At 38.8% G+C, this 19,764-nt stretch overlaps 1 protein-coding gene across 2 annotated transcripts in view; it reads left to right on the top strand.

The window, feature by feature from the left end:
• gdpd5b (glycerophosphodiester phosphodiesterase domain containing 5b) overlaps nt 1-19,764 on the top strand; it is a 64,565-nt gene that overhangs the window by 12,880 nt on the left and 31,921 nt on the right. For both annotated transcript variants that reach the window (XR_009649631.1, XM_060888796.1), the window contains exon 2: nt 7,881-8,055. Coding sequence is in view for 1 of the 2 variants with exons in the window: in XM_060888796.1 (XP_060744779.1) it covers nt 7,939-8,055 (117 nt within the window). In the remaining variant the exon portion in view is untranslated. The remainder of the gene's footprint in view (nt 1-7,880; nt 8,056-19,764) is intronic.

Here is a 19,764-nt window from a genome sequence, read left to right as displayed (position 1 = left end):
ATCATGGTCACACATACCTTTTGTTTTTCGTGACGGTGCGTGTTGTCCTGCTGCTGCTTTAGCGCGCTAAACGTATTACCTTATGATACTTCAGCCTTTTGTGAACGAGCACTTTCTGACGTGTATCCTGGAGTAGATTTATTACATCAGTGACTGAATAAAAAAACTCATTATCATTATCAGAACAAATCCGATTCAACAGCACGGATCTCTTGGAGTCTTAGAGTTGGACAAAGAAACCGTGAAGTGAATAAGAGAGCTTTCTGAACGAATACGCCTCTCTTTATGTCAACATACAGTATGTCCAACGTGATTTTGTCATACACAAAAAGTATTGTAGATGTTTGTTTTTTTTTCTTTTTTTTTAAAAAACCTTTTTTTAAAAGATCCAAAATGAAGGGAGATGCATAGAGTTTAGTGGGAATTAAAGTAATAATCTATTTAAGGTAAAATACCAAGTTGCGTCTTGTTAATGTTATAAATACGTACAAAAGAAGCTAAAGAATATGCACATCAGCAGTTCTCATGGAAAACATCAGCAACATCACCTAGGGCTAAACCCCATGTTTGGGTTATTCAGGTGTAAAAACAGGGCAAGTCTACAATACATGTTCAAAATCACTGTTGTTCTTAAGGGGTGGTTTTCGAAATTGTAGACTATTCGGTCTCAGACACTTTATAACATGAAGTCACACCCACACCCTCTCTGACAGGGTGTATTTTAGTTTGGGTGTTGCACAAAGCGGTGTTGAGCAAACAGATGGTCACTTGAATATTCCTGGATGTCATGGGGAATGTGAGTGGGAGGAGGTTGAGTCAGCGCTGGAGGTCTTTCAATAAAGTCAAACACAAACAACCTGTAAATGAAACTCATCGGTACGTGACCCCGTGCTTTGGTAGTTATGTCATCTGCATAGTCGTTACCTACAATACACTAGTCATTAACCTTGACGTGATTAATCATGATACTTGACTTGATCAGTCACATGGTTTGTATTTTGACCTGTCATATGATTTTACTTTCTATCTAGTTTTCCAAATGCGTCACTTGTTTTTCTCCCATATTTCCAAGCCAAGTAAGAGCGTGTGTTTCTTTTCCCCTGACAGTAATAAGCTAAAACTCTACCCAACTTGCACCAAGTTTGACATCTCCTTGCCAAAGCAGAAAGTATTCCCAGCCTCCCCTGTGTGTAACTGCTGACCTCCAAGGCGGGATTCGTTTCATGCAATATTCCCTTGTCTAGGAGACCTGACGTTTGTACGGTTGCGACACGGCTTGCTGCAAGCTCATAAACACACTTCCCAAAATGACAGAGGTCCAAAGATAGATTATGTCATGTGGTTTGTTGTTTATTGTGTCCTCATGCCACGCTGGCAGGTTCATGTGAGTCTGTGGGAACATGTGAAAGCGAAGCAGAGACGTGAGAAGGAATCTCAGGAATGTTTAACTGCTGAAAGAAAGGGAATAATAAAAACAGGCTTATATGTGCTTCTTTGAAGATTTATTCTAAGTACGAATTGTATATAGTTATACGCCGAGGGTGAAATAAGTATTGAACACATTACTATTTTTCTTAGTAAATATATTTCTAAAGTTGCTGTTGACATAAAATTGTCAGAGTTCATATAAGAGGTCCACAAAACCTTCAAGATTTAAAGTTTGTGTAGAAGAATGGGCCAAAATAACACCCGAGCAATGCAATGCGACTAGTTACTCCATACACGAGGTGTCTTGAAGTTGCCGTTGCCAACAAACAATTTTGTGCGAAGTATTTCAATAAATTTCTGTAAGCATATTCAATACCTTTTCCCTGTCTCATTCCATTTTATTACAAATTTCTTAACTTAATTTCTTTAATTTAATTTCTTTAATAAATTTAATTAATTTATTTATTTTTATTTATATTTATACATTAGTTGAGTTGTTACCAACATCTGGTGAAAATTTGATGTCAAAATTTAATTTTTATTTATTTATTTATTTATTTTTTAATTTAATTGAAATTTTTTTGACCAAGATGGCGGCGCGAGTACATCGCGAGGCTCAGGGTCTCTCCAGAATCTGCAATTTTGCGGTATTTTTGTTGCTTATCTCGGGTCTGTTCGTGCAGAACAGCTGTGCCTATACATCGTACACCCGACATGAGCTTTTGGATATTGGTTTGCGATTTCCCGACACTGCATTTCGTTGCCTTGTACATGTGTAATGACAATAAAATTGAATCTAATCTAATCTAAACAGCACCTATATTTAATGTGAAAAATGATGTCGTGTTCAATACCTATTTTACCCGCTGTACATAATGTTTCAATAGGCTCCAATAGGTCTGAAGGTAATGTGCTATAATTACGGCTTTATCTATAATCACAGGTTTATACTAATGTGCTCGTTATAGTAGGTTTTTTGTTTGTACATATAATAGCAACACACGCAGGCACTTGTATGGGAGACGATCCACATAATCCAATATTAATAATATAGAGATTATTTTATTAAGTATTATATAATATTATAAATATATAATAAACATTAAAAAGGCAAAGTTGTAAGGGAATAAGTGTTTAAAGCTGCTGTAATGTAAGTGATAACAGGATCTTGTTTTGCAACATTAAAGGTGGGGTCTCCGTTGTTTGAGAAATGCTTCAGAAAACTGCGTTGGGCCGCCAAACAAAACAAAAAAACAAAACAAACGTTTAGCCAATGAGCAGAAAGGGGTGTGTCTTGTCAATATGGGCGGAGAGAGTGTTCAGTGCGCATGTGTGACATTAGCAGAAAGCGGTTTTAACATTGACATGGAGGATAAAAACAAAGAAAGAAAGCGAAGAAAGGCTTACGGTAAGGTAAGAAGTAGGACACGTGTTAATATAGGATCAGCTTTCCAGCGCTGGAGTGAACTGAACGTCTTCCGCATGAAACGGAGATAAACCTTTCACGGTACAACACACAGTACTACAAAAACACACTTGTATTACCATAGTATTACTCATTGTGTTCATTTATTGATAAAAATATACCCTCGGTCAGCTGCCCCAACAGGTTCCACAATAATAGTTGTCTGGGTTATACTTGGGTTATACTTGTCTGGTGTATGTGTGGGGTGGTGCTATCAAAACAGGGATGGGACCCATTTGGGTTAGGTGCGTGTTTGTTTTGGTGATTTTCAAATGTCAACATTGGCTTTCAAACAACGGAGACCCCACCTTTAAATCTAGGCTAGAAATGTTTAAAATGTTTGTGCTGTTTATTATTATTATTATTATTATTATTATTATTATTATTATTATTATTATTAAAAAAAAGATTATCTTTGCTGTAGTGAAAGAGGAACAATACACTTTAGGTAGTTTTTATGAGAAAAATAATCCACTCTAAACTATTTTATTTCTAGCATACACTTGGCAGTTATAGTTATAGTTTTTAGTTTTGAGGCATGTTGTCCATGTCAGTGGTTGCGGTCAGGGTTTTGAGTGAAATATTGTAGTCCTGTTTTTATTCTGAGCTTCTTGTTTGGTGTCTTTCACATCCACCCACTTAGTTCAATGTGCTGAAACATTTCCCCATAGCAGACTGTTATTCTGTAATTTTTTCCAGCTGGTAGGATATGAGGCAGCAAAAAATCCGTCTGTTCTTTTAAAATCCTCGCTGGGGTATGAGCAGAGCAAAGGGTCAGCAAGCACAGGGTTAGCAAGTACAGAGTTCAGTCTGGGAATCATTTAGATGAAGAGATATTTTTTATCAGTTGTAATTTGACCTTTATTAGGTGTTTTACATTCCTTAGCAGGTGCAGTCAGAAAACTGGTAGCACATCCAGATTGTCAAGTAAATTCACCTGTTAGACATGTTCTCTATTTGCACACAAAGAAGGAAGGAATATTGTGTATGAAACCATATCTAAGATAACGATAGGGTTACGCAAAAGCAGGACGTACGGTATCATCGTTTCTCGTTCCCTTTAGAAGTTACACTATCATTTCTTAGTAGTAAAAAAAATATAAATATAGTAACCAGCTCCCATGTTTTGGTAGGCTGCAGATTCACAAAGCTAAAAAGAGGTAGATAATAAGGTAGATAATAACATAATAACGCATGGCAAAGCACTAGCTTGCTAATTAAGTGCATTAGATCATAAACAATGGGAACAGTAAAATGAACAATGTTAAGATTATTATTATCTTCTTCTAGTAAAGTTTCTAATGTTGGACATCGTGTTGCATTCTCAGAGAACATTGAAGATAGTGTTCACATCCATCTATCCATTTTCTGAAGTGCTTAATGTACACATGGAGTCTGGAATCTATCCCAGGGGGCACGGGGCACAAGGCTGGGGACAACCTAGACTGGGCGGCAACGCATCAAAGAGCACAATCACACACACCGACACACTTGCATGCTAAGGACAATTTAGAGATGTCTGTTGGTCTATAATGAATGTCTTTGGACTGGTGAGGAAACCTGCGGACTACCTGCAGGAAAATCCAGAAACACCTGCTTTACTTTTAGAGTCTGGTTCCTCTCAGTTTTCTTTCTCATACATCTTGGATCCTCCTTCTGCTTTGCTCATTAGCGATCTAAATTTACCCTACATCCAGATTCCCATCTAAGCGGCTTTGACGTAATGTCATAGTTAAACAAAATCGAACTGAACTCCGTTTCGGTCGATAGTGTGCACATTTTCAGAAGAATTAACTTTCCTCAGCTGTGTATTACAGTGCATTGTGTAACTGTAGTAAAATAGCATCTCTTGTTTTCACATTCTCAAGGTTATGTGTACAGAGATGATAATTGCGTCTCATCACAAGATCCTATCAGCAGGAGCTAATCCGTATCACTGTTTAACCCTCTCGTATGAATAACTGTGCACACCATGTAGGAATACAAAGACTGATGTTGTACCCAGTTTAAAGGTTGTGTAATCATTATCTGGCTTGGATCTTGATGCATGTGTGTTATACTTTATGGCATTATTAATATATGATGACTGATTGTTCTACCAATATCGGAAGGTATATACTAGTTAACTGAGCTAGAATTAGCGCTAATCCTGCTATATGAAATCATATAAAAGATTGTGTCTACCAAAACACACATACACCGTATAACCCTATAACTCACATACACCCTTAATATTGTCTTAAATCTGTACACTTGTCTAAAGAAAAATCATCTTGAAGGAAGAGGATTAGAAACAGGAAATGCATCATTTTTCGCCAGGAGTTCATCATGGATCATTTCATAGCTATTCATAGCATTTCTTAAGAAATGTTGAAACCGGAGTTGTAGAAATTGATAATCGTTTTTATTTAAGGACACCAGAGTGTCACTCCACATATTTTGGCCACTTTTTAATTTGCTTGTCTCTTGTTAGCATTTGAGATATACTTTATTGACTGCAAAGTGAATTAGCTGCAGTTGTCATGTCTGACCTTCAAGATAAAGGAGATGGATTTATAGATTGTCGGCTTGGTATAACCCTTCATAAAGATCTTTAGCCTGTGTGGTAAATTCAGTGCCATGACACACTAGTACAAAGATCTACAACCTTTACAAGGGATAATTACTTTTGTTGGCAGTTGGCCTGTTCACTCTTCCTTTTCTGTTAACAAATACATTGTCTGCATATTAGTTAGGAAGCTAGACTAAAGTATCTGCTAAAGCATGCTGTCTAGCTAATATTAGCACATGATTAAAGCTTGCTCATATCATAGCACATGATTTAACGCTTGTAGATTCATCCTGTCAAGCACAAACAGTTTATGTTGGCTTGATAGCTAGACAATACAGGGACTATAATAATAATCTTTTATATTTACTTACAAATGCTTCTTGAAATCGTGCCTTGAAATAGCACATCTTATCAGTAAATCTTATGTACATTTTATTAAATAAAATACGGGCTACAATTTCTCTCAGTCAGGTTATCCTGTCAGGTTAACTAATGTTGGGTGACTGGTTAGCTTTAGCATCTTAGATAATGATTTTATTTTTAAATAAATTCCAAAACCTCTCCCAGAAATCATGTCAGATTAGCTCATGCTGAGTAAATTGTTATCTTTAACACACAAGATTAAGAAAATTATTATTATTATTTTTTTTAACCTAAATATTACCCCAAAATCGCTTAGAAATCTTGCCAGGGTAGTTCATGTTGGGTAACTGTTAGCTTTAGCACTCATGACATTATAACATTTTATTATTATTATATTATTATTATTATTATTTTATTTTTTTATCTAAACATTACTTCCTTATCTGCTAAGAAATGTTATGAATTTTCTTTGAATTTTTATAAAATGTTTAAGAAATTTTATAATGTAGCCAGCTAGCTCATATTAGCACAGCGAACATTCATATGCCTTAAACTCCCCTTAGAAATCAGCTACTAGTCTTATGTTTAGAGTCAGAGCTACACAGTACAAACTCAAATTACAGAGATAAAGCTGTTTCCTCTGGCACAATGTAAATCCCAGACTGCCGGTGGTCTCCACTCTGTGCCTCTTGAATGCCTCTGATGGGCTTGATAGCCATTTTGGGTCCACTTGTGAACCGCTACATTAAGCAGCTATGCAGCAGTAGCACTAACAAATAAGAACGAGTAGCTTTTATGTTCTCTCGTTGCTCTTTGGAGAATCCATTTAGCAATAATAGCTATAATGGTTATTTGGGCAACCAGAATTTACATTTAGTTTCCGGATTTACATGCGCATTAGTTTAAAAATGACCCTGCATCCTGCTTTTAAGGTTAAAAAAAGACACTTGTTTGCATAATGCTATCATTTTTAACCATATGAGTCGTTCGGTGGCTAAAACTAGCATGTTAGACTCACTGAACTGAAGCTACCGCATAGTGTAATAAACAAAAGATGCTATGGCTACAAATGTATACCTGCTTTAATTAAATTAAATACTAGGTGAACTAGACTTAACAGGTTAAATGCTAAGCAGTTACAGCTAAATAAACTTTAAAGGTGCGATTGCAGTTTCGTCAACAGAATTATTATTTTTGTGTTTCCTCTAAAGCCACACCCACGAACCACCTGAATGCTAATCCAAGAGGTGGAGCTTCTGTCGTTCTATCGCTCTGGAGTTTCTTTCTCTTATTTTGAACATTCGTTGTTAAACATTGCAATCAAAATGCACCAAATGAGGTAATTAAACAAAACGCAAACATGATAATTTTACTGATTGTATTGATGTCGGTACACCAGCACCACCTAGAGGTAATACAGGCAACTATTGTGTCTGTTGTTTTTTTTTTTTTTGTGGCTCAAATGATAGTTTTATTAAGGATCAAGCAACAGGTGGTCTATTATAACGTGACGACTGCCAGAATAAATAATATAACTAAATGTGTAATAGATCGTGTCAGACCAGAATTAGTGCCAGAAAGCAGTTTGCTCATGCTTTTATCTCTCTTTTTGTCTTCCTCTGCCTGTCTCACTCTGTCTGTCTGTCTGTCATTTTCTCTCTTTTTACCTCAAAATGCATGTCTATCTGTCTGTCTGTGATTATTGTTCTCTCTTTTTCATGACTTTAACAAATTGTGCTCATTTTCTCTCTCTCTCTCTCTCTCTCTCTCTCTCTCTTTCTCTCCCTCCCCACCTTACACTACCTGTCTGTCTGTCTCTTTATCTATTTTTTGCTTTCTCCTTTCTTTTTGACTTCTTCATTATGATGCTCAAACATCTCTCTCTCTCTCTCTCTCTCTCTCTCTCTCTCTCTCTCTCTCTCTCTCTCTCCCTCCCCACCTTGCACTACCTGTCTGTCTCTTTATCTATTTTTTGTTTTCTCTTTTCTTTTTGACTTCTTCATTATGATGCTCAAACATCTCTCTCTCTCTCTCTCTCTCTCTCTCTCTCTCTCTCTCTCTCTCTCTGTGTAGGTCACTGTGCTGTCAGTGGGATGGTAGAAGTGTGGAGTGGAGTCCAGGCTGAAGGAGCATGGTGAAACACCAACCCCTGCAGGTCTATGAGAGACAACTCTGCTTGTCCTGTCTAACGGGGATCTACGGCTGTCGCTGGAAACGTTACCAGCGCTCACACGATGACACCACTAAGGTAAGCGGTGTTTTGATTTTACTTATTAGAACGATGCATTTCTGCTCACGACAGCCGGTCTGGGAAAAGCGTCATAGAAGAAATTACATTATGTGACGTCTTACACGGTATTGAATTGTTTGCTAACAAAATATTAAAGAAATAGTACAGTATAGTAAATATGCATTTGACTCCTTGTATCTGTAACAGTAGAGTCAGTCTATGATATGACCTCAAATGTCAGTCTTCATCTTGTGAAATAACACTAACGTAAACTCACGTTGGTCAATATTACAAGAAGTGTAAAATGTACTCGAATGTTGGTACACGACTGAAATATGTAACCATAAATCTGAACCTTGAGCCGCCTTTGGAAAGGGATTTGGGTCGCAGGACATAACCGCCTCCCAGGGAGACTGAAGAGCGCACTAGATAGTCATCAGTCAGAGACTTTATATAACGGCACAGTTCGGAGTTGTCGAGTACACGCGTGCATGCTGGAGGTCACGCAGAGAGGTGGAGGACTGCATGTGTGTCATTTTTATTATATTCTGACAATTCATCTTTTATTGCTTTCTTGAACCAAACACTAGAACAGTCATTGATGTAAAAAAATCAAAAATTAAAATACACCAAACACTGAACACTTTATTAAGAGCTTGGTGAAAATCACTGATCACTTTTTTCTTTATTCTGATGGTTGATGTGAACATAACCTGAAGCTGCTGATCCATAACTAGATGATTTTATGCACTACACTGCTGACACACAGTAGGCTGATTTAGATAACAGCACAAATGTGTAGTTAAGTGTAAAGGCGTTCCTAATAAAGTGCTCGGAACTTAGAATTGGTGTACTCACAGTGAATCTCAAATATATCGAGCGTGTATGCCGGACACCAAGGACACTTATTATTAAATACAAAAATGCCGAAGTACGCCAAGAATATAAAGCAAACAAAGTAAATGAAACAGCATGTGTACACAGTACATCAGCTTAACAGAACGAAAACGCGTCCGATTAACATCATTGGCTATTTTTAGTGGCTTTTAGTATCTATTGAAGTGAATAAAGGCCAGGGCGAAAAAGCAAACTATAGCATCCGATACTGCGGATGTGATCCGCTCATAAGTGCAATTTTCTTTGCATATCCTAACTGAGGAGGTTGGGGTCAGAGCAGCCCGTGGAGTAGGGAGGGTTAGGAGCCTTGTTCAATTGCCCAAAAGTGGCAGCCTGGCAGTGCTGAACCCCAAACTTCCAACAACCCAGAGCCTTAACCACTTGAGCTACCATTGTTGATGATGGTGGCAGTGGTGATGATGGTTATGGTGTTGATGATGGTGTTGGCGGTGGTGGTGATGATTGTAATAGTGGTGATAATGGTGGTGATGAAGATGACGATGGTGGTGGTGGTGGTGTTGGCGGTGGTGGTGATGATAGTTGTGGTGGTGATGATGATGATGGTGGTGGTATTGTGATGATTGTGGTGGTGGTGATGATTGTAATAGTGGTGATAATGGTGATGACGGTGGTGGTGGTGTTGGCAGTGGTGGTGATGATAGTGGTGGTGATGATGGTGGTATTGTGATGATTGTGGTGGTGGTGATGATGATGATGGCGGTATTGTGATGATTATGGTGGTGGTGATGATTGTAATAGTGGTGATAATGGTGGTGATGATGATGGCGATGGTGGTGGTGGTGGTGGTGGTGATAGTGGTGGTGATGATAGTGGTATTGTGATTGTTGTGGTGGTGATGATTGTAATAGTGGTGATAATGGTGGTGATGATGACGATTGTGGTGGTGGTGTTGGCGATGGTGGTGGTGGTGGTGATGATGATGATGGTGGTATTGTGATGATTGTGGTGGTGATGATGATGGTGGTGTATGTCGTGGTGTAGAAGTTATAACATTTTCATCCTCATTAAATTATTCAGGAGTTCAGGAAGAGAAAGTTTAAGGATAATGGCGATCAGTCAGAAGAACTTTGGATTCGTTGGCAGGTGCCTCATAACAGGATAAGTGGAGCTGAAGCATGGCAGCGAAATAAATAAATAAATGAATAAATAAACAGATCGACAGACAAAAAGTACAGCTGTTTGATAGCAAAGCAATAAAAAGTTGATCAGATAAAAAGTTAATATATTCAATATAATAGTTTTGCCTAAAACAGTAATTCCTCTCTCTGTGATGATGATGGAGCTTAAAAAGAAAAAAACTCTCCATCTGTTCATAATCTCTGTTTAGGAAGAAAAAAAGGTCATCAGGATTTTGCCATATTCTCTATATACTGCTATTGTGTTTCTGTCTGTGTGTCTGTGTGTGTGTGTGTGTGTGTGTCTGTCTCTGTGTGTGTGTGTGTGTGTCTGTCTGTGTGTGTGTGTCTGTCTGTGTGTGTGTGTCTGTCTGTGTGTGTGTGTCTGTCTCTGTGTGTGTGTGTGTGTCTGTGTGTGTGTCTGTGTGTGTGTCTGTGTGTGTGTCTGTGTGTGTGTGTGTCTGTCTGTGTGTGTGTCTGTCTGTGTGTGTGTCTGTCTGTGTGTGTGTCTGTGTGCGTGTCTGTCTGTGTGCGTGTCTGTCTGTGTGCGTGTCTGTGTGTGTGTCTGTGTGTGTGTCTATCTGTGTGTGTGTGTGTGTCTGTCTGTGTGTGTGTGTGTGTGTGTCTGTCTGTGTCTGTGTGTGTGTCTGTCTGTGTGTGTGTCTGTCTGTGTGTGTGTCTGTCTGTGTGTGTGTCTGTGTTTCTGTCTGTGTTTCTGTCTGTGTCTGTGTGTGTGTCTGTGTGTGAGTGTGTCTGTCTGTCTGTTTGTCTGTCTGTGTCTGTGTCTGTGTGTGTGTGTGTCTGTGTGTGTCTGTGTGTCTGTCTGTCTGTGTCTGTGTGTATGTGTGTGTGTGTCTGTGTGTGTGTGTGTCTGTGTGTGTGTGTCTGTCTGTGTGTGTGTGTCTGTGTGTCTGTCTGTGTATGTATGTAAAATATTCCTTGCAAAAAGTGACATTATCCCCCAAATTTAAGCTCTTTTAAAGCTGAGTGTCTAATTAATTTCCTTTAATACCATAAATGTTTTTTTATTTTTATTTATTTTTTTTATTTCTTTTCGTTTCATCCACATTGCAGCTTTCATGCATTTAATTAGAGAATATGCTGTTTTTCCACTTCACTGAGTTCCTGAATTATTTATATGCGCCAAGAGGAATTTTTTTAATTTGACTGCCAACACGTGGCATTTACATCATTATATAATGCAGTATCAGGGACCAAGAGTGCAATATGTAGTACTTTTATACTACTCGTATCTTCCTATACAGAGTTTAAACCCAACACACAGCACATGACGTCCTGCAGTTTTTTAACTGAATTTCTGCTTCTGCCTTTTCCACATTACGGTTGAATAAACAAAGCGAACAATCCTCACACTTTTATCTGTTGACGATGTTTATTTCAGAAAACGTGAAGTGTGAACGAAGCTGAGCAGCTGGTCTGTAGGCTTGTGATACTCTTACATATTGAGAGTTGGCTGACTAGAGATTATTAGGACTGGATGATAAACAAGGACTTAAGAAAAGCACTTGGGAAGGTAATCTTCCAGTTCCATCACATCCCAAAGTGGTTCATTTTTTTTCTCATTTTCTTGTGACTGTTGCAAAGTAAACATATTTCAATTGATTATACATTAAATAATTTCCTTTAGTCTATTTGGACACTATTGTCCAAACTGCTGTTAATGAATCAACATCTTCTGACCAATCAGAATCAAGAATGTTATACATATAAATATATAAAACTTTTTATCCTAAATGGTTTCAACTTGAAAACAAATGGTATAAAGTAATCATATCAATAAAATGATCATCCATCCATCCATCCATCTTCTACCGCTTATCCGGGGCCGGGTAGGACCCGAGGTAGTTCGGCTAAGCGGTAGAAAATGAAATGAACTTCAGGATGAGGGAAAAAATGAGAGCCTGGAAAATGAACAACTGCTATAGCTGCTGTAATATAAGTGATAACAGGAACCGGCTTGTTTCATGAAAGTTAAAAGTAACTTTAAACGGATAAAAACAGATTGCTGTGTGGAATAAAACGTTACGATGTGCTGTTACAGAAAATGTACACATATATTCATTATATAGATAAGGTTTATATAGAGGTATAAAGTTTTACTCCACAAAAAATACATAATTGTGCATCTATTTATTTTGCTTGGAGTAACATGTCGATCCTGCCCACGTCTTTGCATGAAAAGCGGAACAAATAGTGCTGTCAGAGCGCTGCACATCACTGAGAAGGCTTTCTGAAAGGCGAGTGCTTGGCCTCGTTGCGAGAGGCCGTCTCTCAGATTCTGCCCTCGCAGAAACGTTAATGTGTTGCTGGTGGGGGTTTTTCGTGTGTGTTTTTGTGTGCTAATAGTAGATGACACTGTGTTGTTGCTTTACCGTGATTTCAAGCCTCTCGGCCATACTCTAATGAAGCCAGAACACACACAGCTCTCAGGAGGCACTTTCACTACATAATTAGTTTTGTTCCGAAGCACTTTGCATGAATTAGCGTTGTGGTGGATGTTTAAGGAGGGTGAGTTTAATATGCCCCCTGAGTGCTAGTGCCTCAAACAGAGTCATGTCAGATAGACCATGCAGTGGTAAAGAGTATGGAGTGTAGCCTTAATGTGAGCTTAACTCTCAGTAGGAGTGCATTTAGAAGAGAAAACAATGAGAGATGCACTTATCGTAAATTTAAAATATTAGCTGTTGTTGAGGATATGATCTAATTCGCCCCTGACTCAGATCATTTTTCATATGGGGATTACTCACGTACTGACCCGCTTACTAATTGAATTATCTACTGACTGAATTAATTATTGACTTACCAGACTTGCTGTATTTACAGCCTGAATAATTGTCTTACTAACCCGCCTTTATGCTGCATGATGTAATTACAGGCTTACAACTGACTTACTCACTGCCTGGGTTACTGTTAAGAACCAATTTACTGTCTTAATTAGTAACTTTCTGCATTACTGCCTTGATGACTGACATTGTCACTGTCAGGCGGAATCCTCGTATCTCCAAAACCGTTATTTTTCAGGAAATTAAAAAAACACCGTACCTTATCTGCAGTGCACAGGGTTTAGTTCGCGTTGCAGTGGCTTGTCTTGCGCTAAATTCCTGTCCGCAGACGAGCACAAGAACTAGCGGGGGTCAAGATTTTTTTTCTTTGAGCCCAGTGTTTTGAAGACATTTACCTCAGAAGACGTGTTGATTCGTTGCGACTCTTCTTGAGGAGAAATATGACGTGAAGCTCTCCCGCGGAGTGAGGAAGAGGTGGACAGTTGAAGTGTCCAATGGAGTTATGAGATTTGCGCTCAAGCTATTTTCAAGACTTTAGATTGGTTAATAACTTGTAAAAATAACAGACCCACGTGGGGACTGACCAATAGCATCGATATGTGAAAAAATATGAAATTGACCAAATTTGGACATACGAGGTTTCCGCCCGACAGCGACGATATGTAGATCACAATTTACTGAATTGCTGGCATCCTGAAGTAGCTATTAACTGGATTAATGACTGAATTACCCATCAATGTATGCAGTTGCTGATTGAATTTCAGTATTTATTATTTCTTCACTGATTTGTGTAGAATAACTTGTGTAGAATTACTGACTTGATGACCAATTTACTTCATCACCGTCATACCGATCTAAATTTAACGAATTACCAACAGACTTACTATCTAATATACAGTAGATACTGAACTACTGACTTAACTACTGATAGCTAGTTGGAAGCTGAATTAATTACTGACTTACTGAATGCCATTGTGTCACTGACATAAATATGGTTTATGAACCACTGAATTACTGACTTGGCTGATTTACTTACATACTGATTCACTGACTGAATTACTTACTCTTAGATTATTACTTGCTGAACTAATTACTGACTAACTGACTTCAATGATTTACTCATAAACTCTAATTAGCAACTTGCTAAATTACCGGCTTCCTCACAGTCTTTGTGACTAATTTGCTTAATTAACGTTACACTGATTAATTTCCTGACTGAATCACCGTCATAACAACTGACAGCTAGTTAACTGACGTAAATAATGACTGACATCGGCGATGATTTGTAATATGATTTTAACTACTGATGTACTATTGATCTAAGTACTGAATTGACTCATTTACTGACAATCTTACATACTGATTCAGTGACTCACTGACTTTCTGATTTAATTACTGACACACAATTTGACTTATATGTATTAATTCCAGTATTCATCGAAGTAATGACTAACCTGCTGACTGATTTAATACTTTACTGACTTCATGGCAGTCTTAAATTCTTATTGACTTAAATACTGACGTACCGACTGACTTACCGGCCGACTGATTCGTTTACAGACTCGCTGACTGACATCCTGTTTGACAGAAGTAATACTGACATGATAACCGATTGGATTAATGAACTGACTAAATTAAATTAAACTGACTTGATGAATGAATGAACGACTCACTAACTAAATTACTGACTCACTGTCAGATCTAACGGTTTACTTACAGACACACTTTGTTATTTTTTCTGTGTATTTCACGGTGTTAAAATGGTGAAATACCACAAAACTGTATTGTGTATTTATGCAGTGTGAAAATGATCACATTATATTTGGTTGTTTTGCTTTAAATACCTGAAATGACTGTGTTTTGCTGTACATTTCAGAACAATTGCACAAATAAGCAAAGCTCTCAAAACCTGACAAAGCCTTTTGTGGATTGTCATGTGACCGTGTTGGTGTATATTATATATTATACACTAAAATGCAGTAAGCTGAAGGGAGAAAGTTCCGGCTTTCCGTTTGGGAGGAATTCTGAGACCGTGGCCTGTTTCCTGTTGTGTTCTGGCTCTCAGGAGATGATACAGTGCTGTCAGCAATTTCAGTTCAGCCTCTGCATAAACACACACACACACACACACACACACACACACACAGACTGCCTGCTGTGGATTAGCATACACAAGCAGTAATTTTGAATATAGCACAGTGATTTCCTCTGGAATGTTCTCAGAGCAAACTGCAATCTAAGCATCGCTCATGAATCTCAGCACTCAGCTAGCTGTTTTTTAGTGCATCCAATAAAACCTGCAATGTCTACATTCATGATTTAATAAGGAGATAATTTCCTTAGAATTTGCTCTGAATTTTAAATATTTTCTCTGATTAATTAATGGGATTTAAAGGAGATCTTTAGTATCTCAATCCTGGATTACTGACATAGTCTCATGTAGACAGAGCTTCAGACTTTAAGGCAGAAGGTCTGAACTCCAGGGACCACCCAAGAAGGTGACTGACAGACATATAAACCACTCACTCACTCTCTCACTCATTCATCTTCTACCGCTTATCCGAACTACCTCGGGTCACGGGGAGCCTGTGCCTATCTCAGGCGTCATCGGGCATCAAGGCAGGATACACCCTGGACGGAGTGCCAACCCATTTCAGGGCACACACACACACACTCATTCACTCACGCAATCACACACTACGGACAATTTTCCAGAGATGCCAATCAACCTACCATGCATGTCTTTGGACCGGGGGAGGAAACCAGAGTACCCTGAGGAAACCCCCGAGGCACGGGGAGAACATGCAAACTCCACACACACAAGGCGGAGGCGGGAATCGAACCCCCAACCCTGGAGGTGTGACCACTAAGCCACCGTGTCCCCACATATAAACCAATCAATCACAATTTGATTTGTTGTTTAATGGCATGAAAATGTAAAATGCAGCCACAGATTGATTATTTAAGAAAGACATTTAGCAAAGGCAGCGTTTAGCTGAACCTCTTTAGCACTCATCGTCACAAAAACGACGGTTTCCTTCTTCCATGAAGGAAGTATAACGGCTTTGTGGCTAAGTGGAAATCCTGTAGAATTCAATCGATCAGACGACGACTGCAAAACTCATGAGCATGGCATCTGGGGATGAGACTAATGTTGACATTACTGCAGATTTTTCATTTGCACTTTCACTCAAAATCAAAATCTCACAGATCACACTGGTCCTTTATGCAAATCTTCATGAACTTCTGCATTGCACTGCTGCCAAGTGCTTGGCTGATTAGATAATTGTTTGTGAGTAGGTGTTCAGGTGTTCCTAATAAAATCTCTCTGACTGAATATTTATATATGAATGAATTCACTTAGGAATAACTTAGAAGCTGAGAACCGTGGTTCTGCCCTTGTGTGACTCCTTAAACTCCGGCCTTGTTCGACTCCGTCTTTGGGTATCCATTTTTAATTAACCAAGACACAATCTCTGGCGGCGAGACAAAAGCTGGATTAGACGTATAGGATGGTGTTTCACACGTAGCCGGCAATACTGGTCTCTGAAAACAATGGCTGCACTGTGGATATAGAAAGACTTCTGCTGCAGCCTCTTATTTCATTTAACTATCCAGCTCATACCTGTAATAATGTGTGTGTGTGTGTGTGTGTGTGTGTGTGTGTGTCGTGTTAAATGCAGTCTGTCCTGCTGAAAATTGATCCCTCCTCAGTAATAATTGAGAGATTTTCCATTTACCCAGTTCTTTAGCACGAGCACAAAGGGCCTGTAAACAGAACCGCAGTGTTTCTCCGGAACTGACGGACCGTGAAGCCTGAATCTAAGAAAAGCAGCAGTATAAAACGTTGCTGTCTTTTCTGTTTGCGTTCACGTCATGTGTATTGTTGACATACAGATGGGGTTAATCCCTGTGTCCTGTTGTGTTGGTGTAAATGCAGCGCAGTAGAGGGCAATTTAAAGATCTGCACTGGTTAAAGCCATTACAGTGTCATGATTTTCACTCTTTTATATTTATATATATATATATATATATATATATATATATATATATATATATATATATATATATATATATATACTGACATACGTGTATATATATATATATATATATATATATATATATATATATATATATATATATATATATATATATATATATATAATATACACACACACAAACACACACATATACACACACATATACACTCACCGGCCACTTTATTAGGTACACCTTACTAGTACCGGTGTGGTCTTCTGCTGCTGTAGCCCATCTGCCTCAAGGTTCGACGTGTTGTGCGTTCAGAGATGCTCTTCTGTATACCTCGGTTGTAACGAGTGGTTATTTGAGTTACTGTTGCCTTTCTATCAGCTCGAACCAGTCTGGCCATTCTCCTCTGACCTCTGACATCAACAAGGCATTTGCGCCCACAGAACTGCCCTCACTGGATATTTTCTCTTTTTCAGACCATTCTCTGTAAACCCTAGAGATGGTTGTGCGTGAAAATCCCAGTAGATCAGCAGTTTCTGAAATACTCAGACCAGCCCGTCTGGCACCAACAACCATGCCACGTTCAAAGTCACTTAAATCACCTTTCTTCCCCATTCTGACGCTCGGTTTGAACTGCAGCAGATCGTCTTGACCATGTCTACATGCCTAAATGCATTGAGTTGCTGCCATGTGATTGGCTGATTAGAAATTTGCGTTAACGAGCAGTTGGACAGGTGTACCTAATAAAGTGGCCGGTGAGTGTATATGTATATATATACATATATTTATATATGTGTGTGTGTGTGTGTGTGTGTGTGTGGTATATAGTTTTTTTTCTAAGAATACTGATTAAAATATATTTCCATCTTCTTTTTCTTTATTTAATCCAATGCTTCTCATCCGTTTTGTGCCCGGCTGCGACTCCCCCCAAAACTAGGTTGGATACCACAACTCTCTCCCTCTGGACTCGCCCTAAATCACACTTCAGCAACTTCTCACTACGTGAATGCGACGGCGCTGAAACATTTTCATCCGCAACTGATCTAAGCGCGCCACATTCTTACCTCACCACCGGCTCTGAGCACGTTCCTAACTTTATCACAATCTCAAACATGCAGCACTGCTGAATAGAGCTGAACCAAACATCCAGACCTGTGTCCCAAATCACCTTCTTAACTCTACTCCACTGCACACTTCTACTATACATGATGTACAATAGAGTCTAGTGTATGAAAGTAAGAATGGTCATATCGTCTCGACCAGAACACTAAATGGACCGTCTTCCTCTACGAAGCGAAGCTGCAAGTATAGACTGCATGAAGTGTCCAAAATTCCTTATTTGTTTGTTTATTCAACCGAGCGACCGCGAATAAATGTGTGATTTGGGACGCACCCCTGCACACTTCCATGCTAACATGCTAACATCACACGCTTGCCACGTTTCCTCACAGCTGCTCTCTCTTTCAGCTTATAATGACAACATGATAAATAGTGACAGTGTTTGAGATTTTCTAGGATATTTGATCCGAAAAGGAAGAAATCGTGAACAATTTGTAGATTGAATCGTTTATCTATTTATTTTAACTGAGCTTATATTCAGTTCAGTGTATTTACAATTAACATTGTCTCAAAGAAGCTTTACAGAAGTAGAGTAAAAGAATAAAAAAAATTAAGTTACTTTATATCGCTAACATCTATCCCTAATGAGCAAGCCGGCGGTGGAGGTGGCGAGGAAAAAGTCTCTGAGATGATATGAGGAAGAAACCTTGGAGGGAAACTATAAGGTTTAAGGTTTAAATGAAAATGTAAATTATGTCCTTTCTACAACAGTTTGTAGTTGAGCAACCAAGAGGAACTTCCTGAGGAACTAACGGGTCAGAGTTCACCACAGACCCAACACTAATTCCTTCCTGCCGAAGTCTTCAAATGATCGCTGATGAAGACTCTACCATAAAGCTGGATGACGCAACAGTGGGTCAAAAAGGCATGACACATCCACAGCTATCCCATGAGTCACTGGCTGTCCATGCATACCAATCCCCAGCAGAGTGACCACCAGGTGACGAGACTCCGACCAGGATTAGGGCATCAGGATCGATAAAGTAGATAAAGTCCTGACGAAATATATGACTTGGCTTGAAATGAAAATGTATAAAAGGTCACGACCGTGCTGATGCAGAACGTAACGTTAGACACCAAACATGTCTTAGCAGAATTGTCTGAATGAGGTGGAACCTTGTTTGAGATTCATTTTCAGTTAAAGATGATGGATCTGTAGTGATTACAGATTTGGGTAACTCTTCCCTCTGGTTAGAGCGCTAAAGGTAAGTATTTGTCCTGACAATAAAAATGCCTTCGATTTCCAAGTATAATTAAAATGTTCAGCGTCACTGGAAATCCTAACACGCATGTTCTCATAACACAACGCTTGAAGCTGTTCTTTACTCAGATACGCAGATCAGGTAGCGACTTGTTCGGCGTCTCTATGAATGCTTGATTCTTTCTTGTCATGTTTCAATAATGGAAATTAATTTTTGTATTTATTCCTTTATTCATTTTTTGCTAATTCTTCCTGCCGCGACACAGACCTGAAAATTTTTGGACGTATTTTGTCCAACATTTCGTCTCGTCCCTACCACCGGCTACTCTTAATATGAAAACTAAACTAAACTGGTTTAAATTACAGATCATGTTTATAATGCTCAAGCCTTACAAAGCGAAGCGAGATGAAGACATCGGTGACCTGATACCTAATTTATTCCACAATGCAGTTTGAAAAGTACGTTGTATGTCATGGCTTCTTTAACGGCTGACCTACAGCGTCGACAGGCTGGTCTTTGAAAGCTGAGCTGAATGTGCTGTCCTGTTAGGTTTAATTTTGCTCTACCTGTCACCCACAT

Source organism: Tachysurus vachellii, chromosome 15, assembly GCF_030014155.1.
Source record: "Tachysurus vachellii isolate PV-2020 chromosome 15, HZAU_Pvac_v1, whole genome shotgun sequence".
NCBI lineage: Eukaryota > Metazoa > Chordata > Actinopteri > Siluriformes > Bagridae > Tachysurus > Tachysurus vachellii.
The sequence above is the reverse complement of the archived record's forward strand: the minus strand, read 5'-3'. Positions and strand labels throughout refer to the sequence as shown.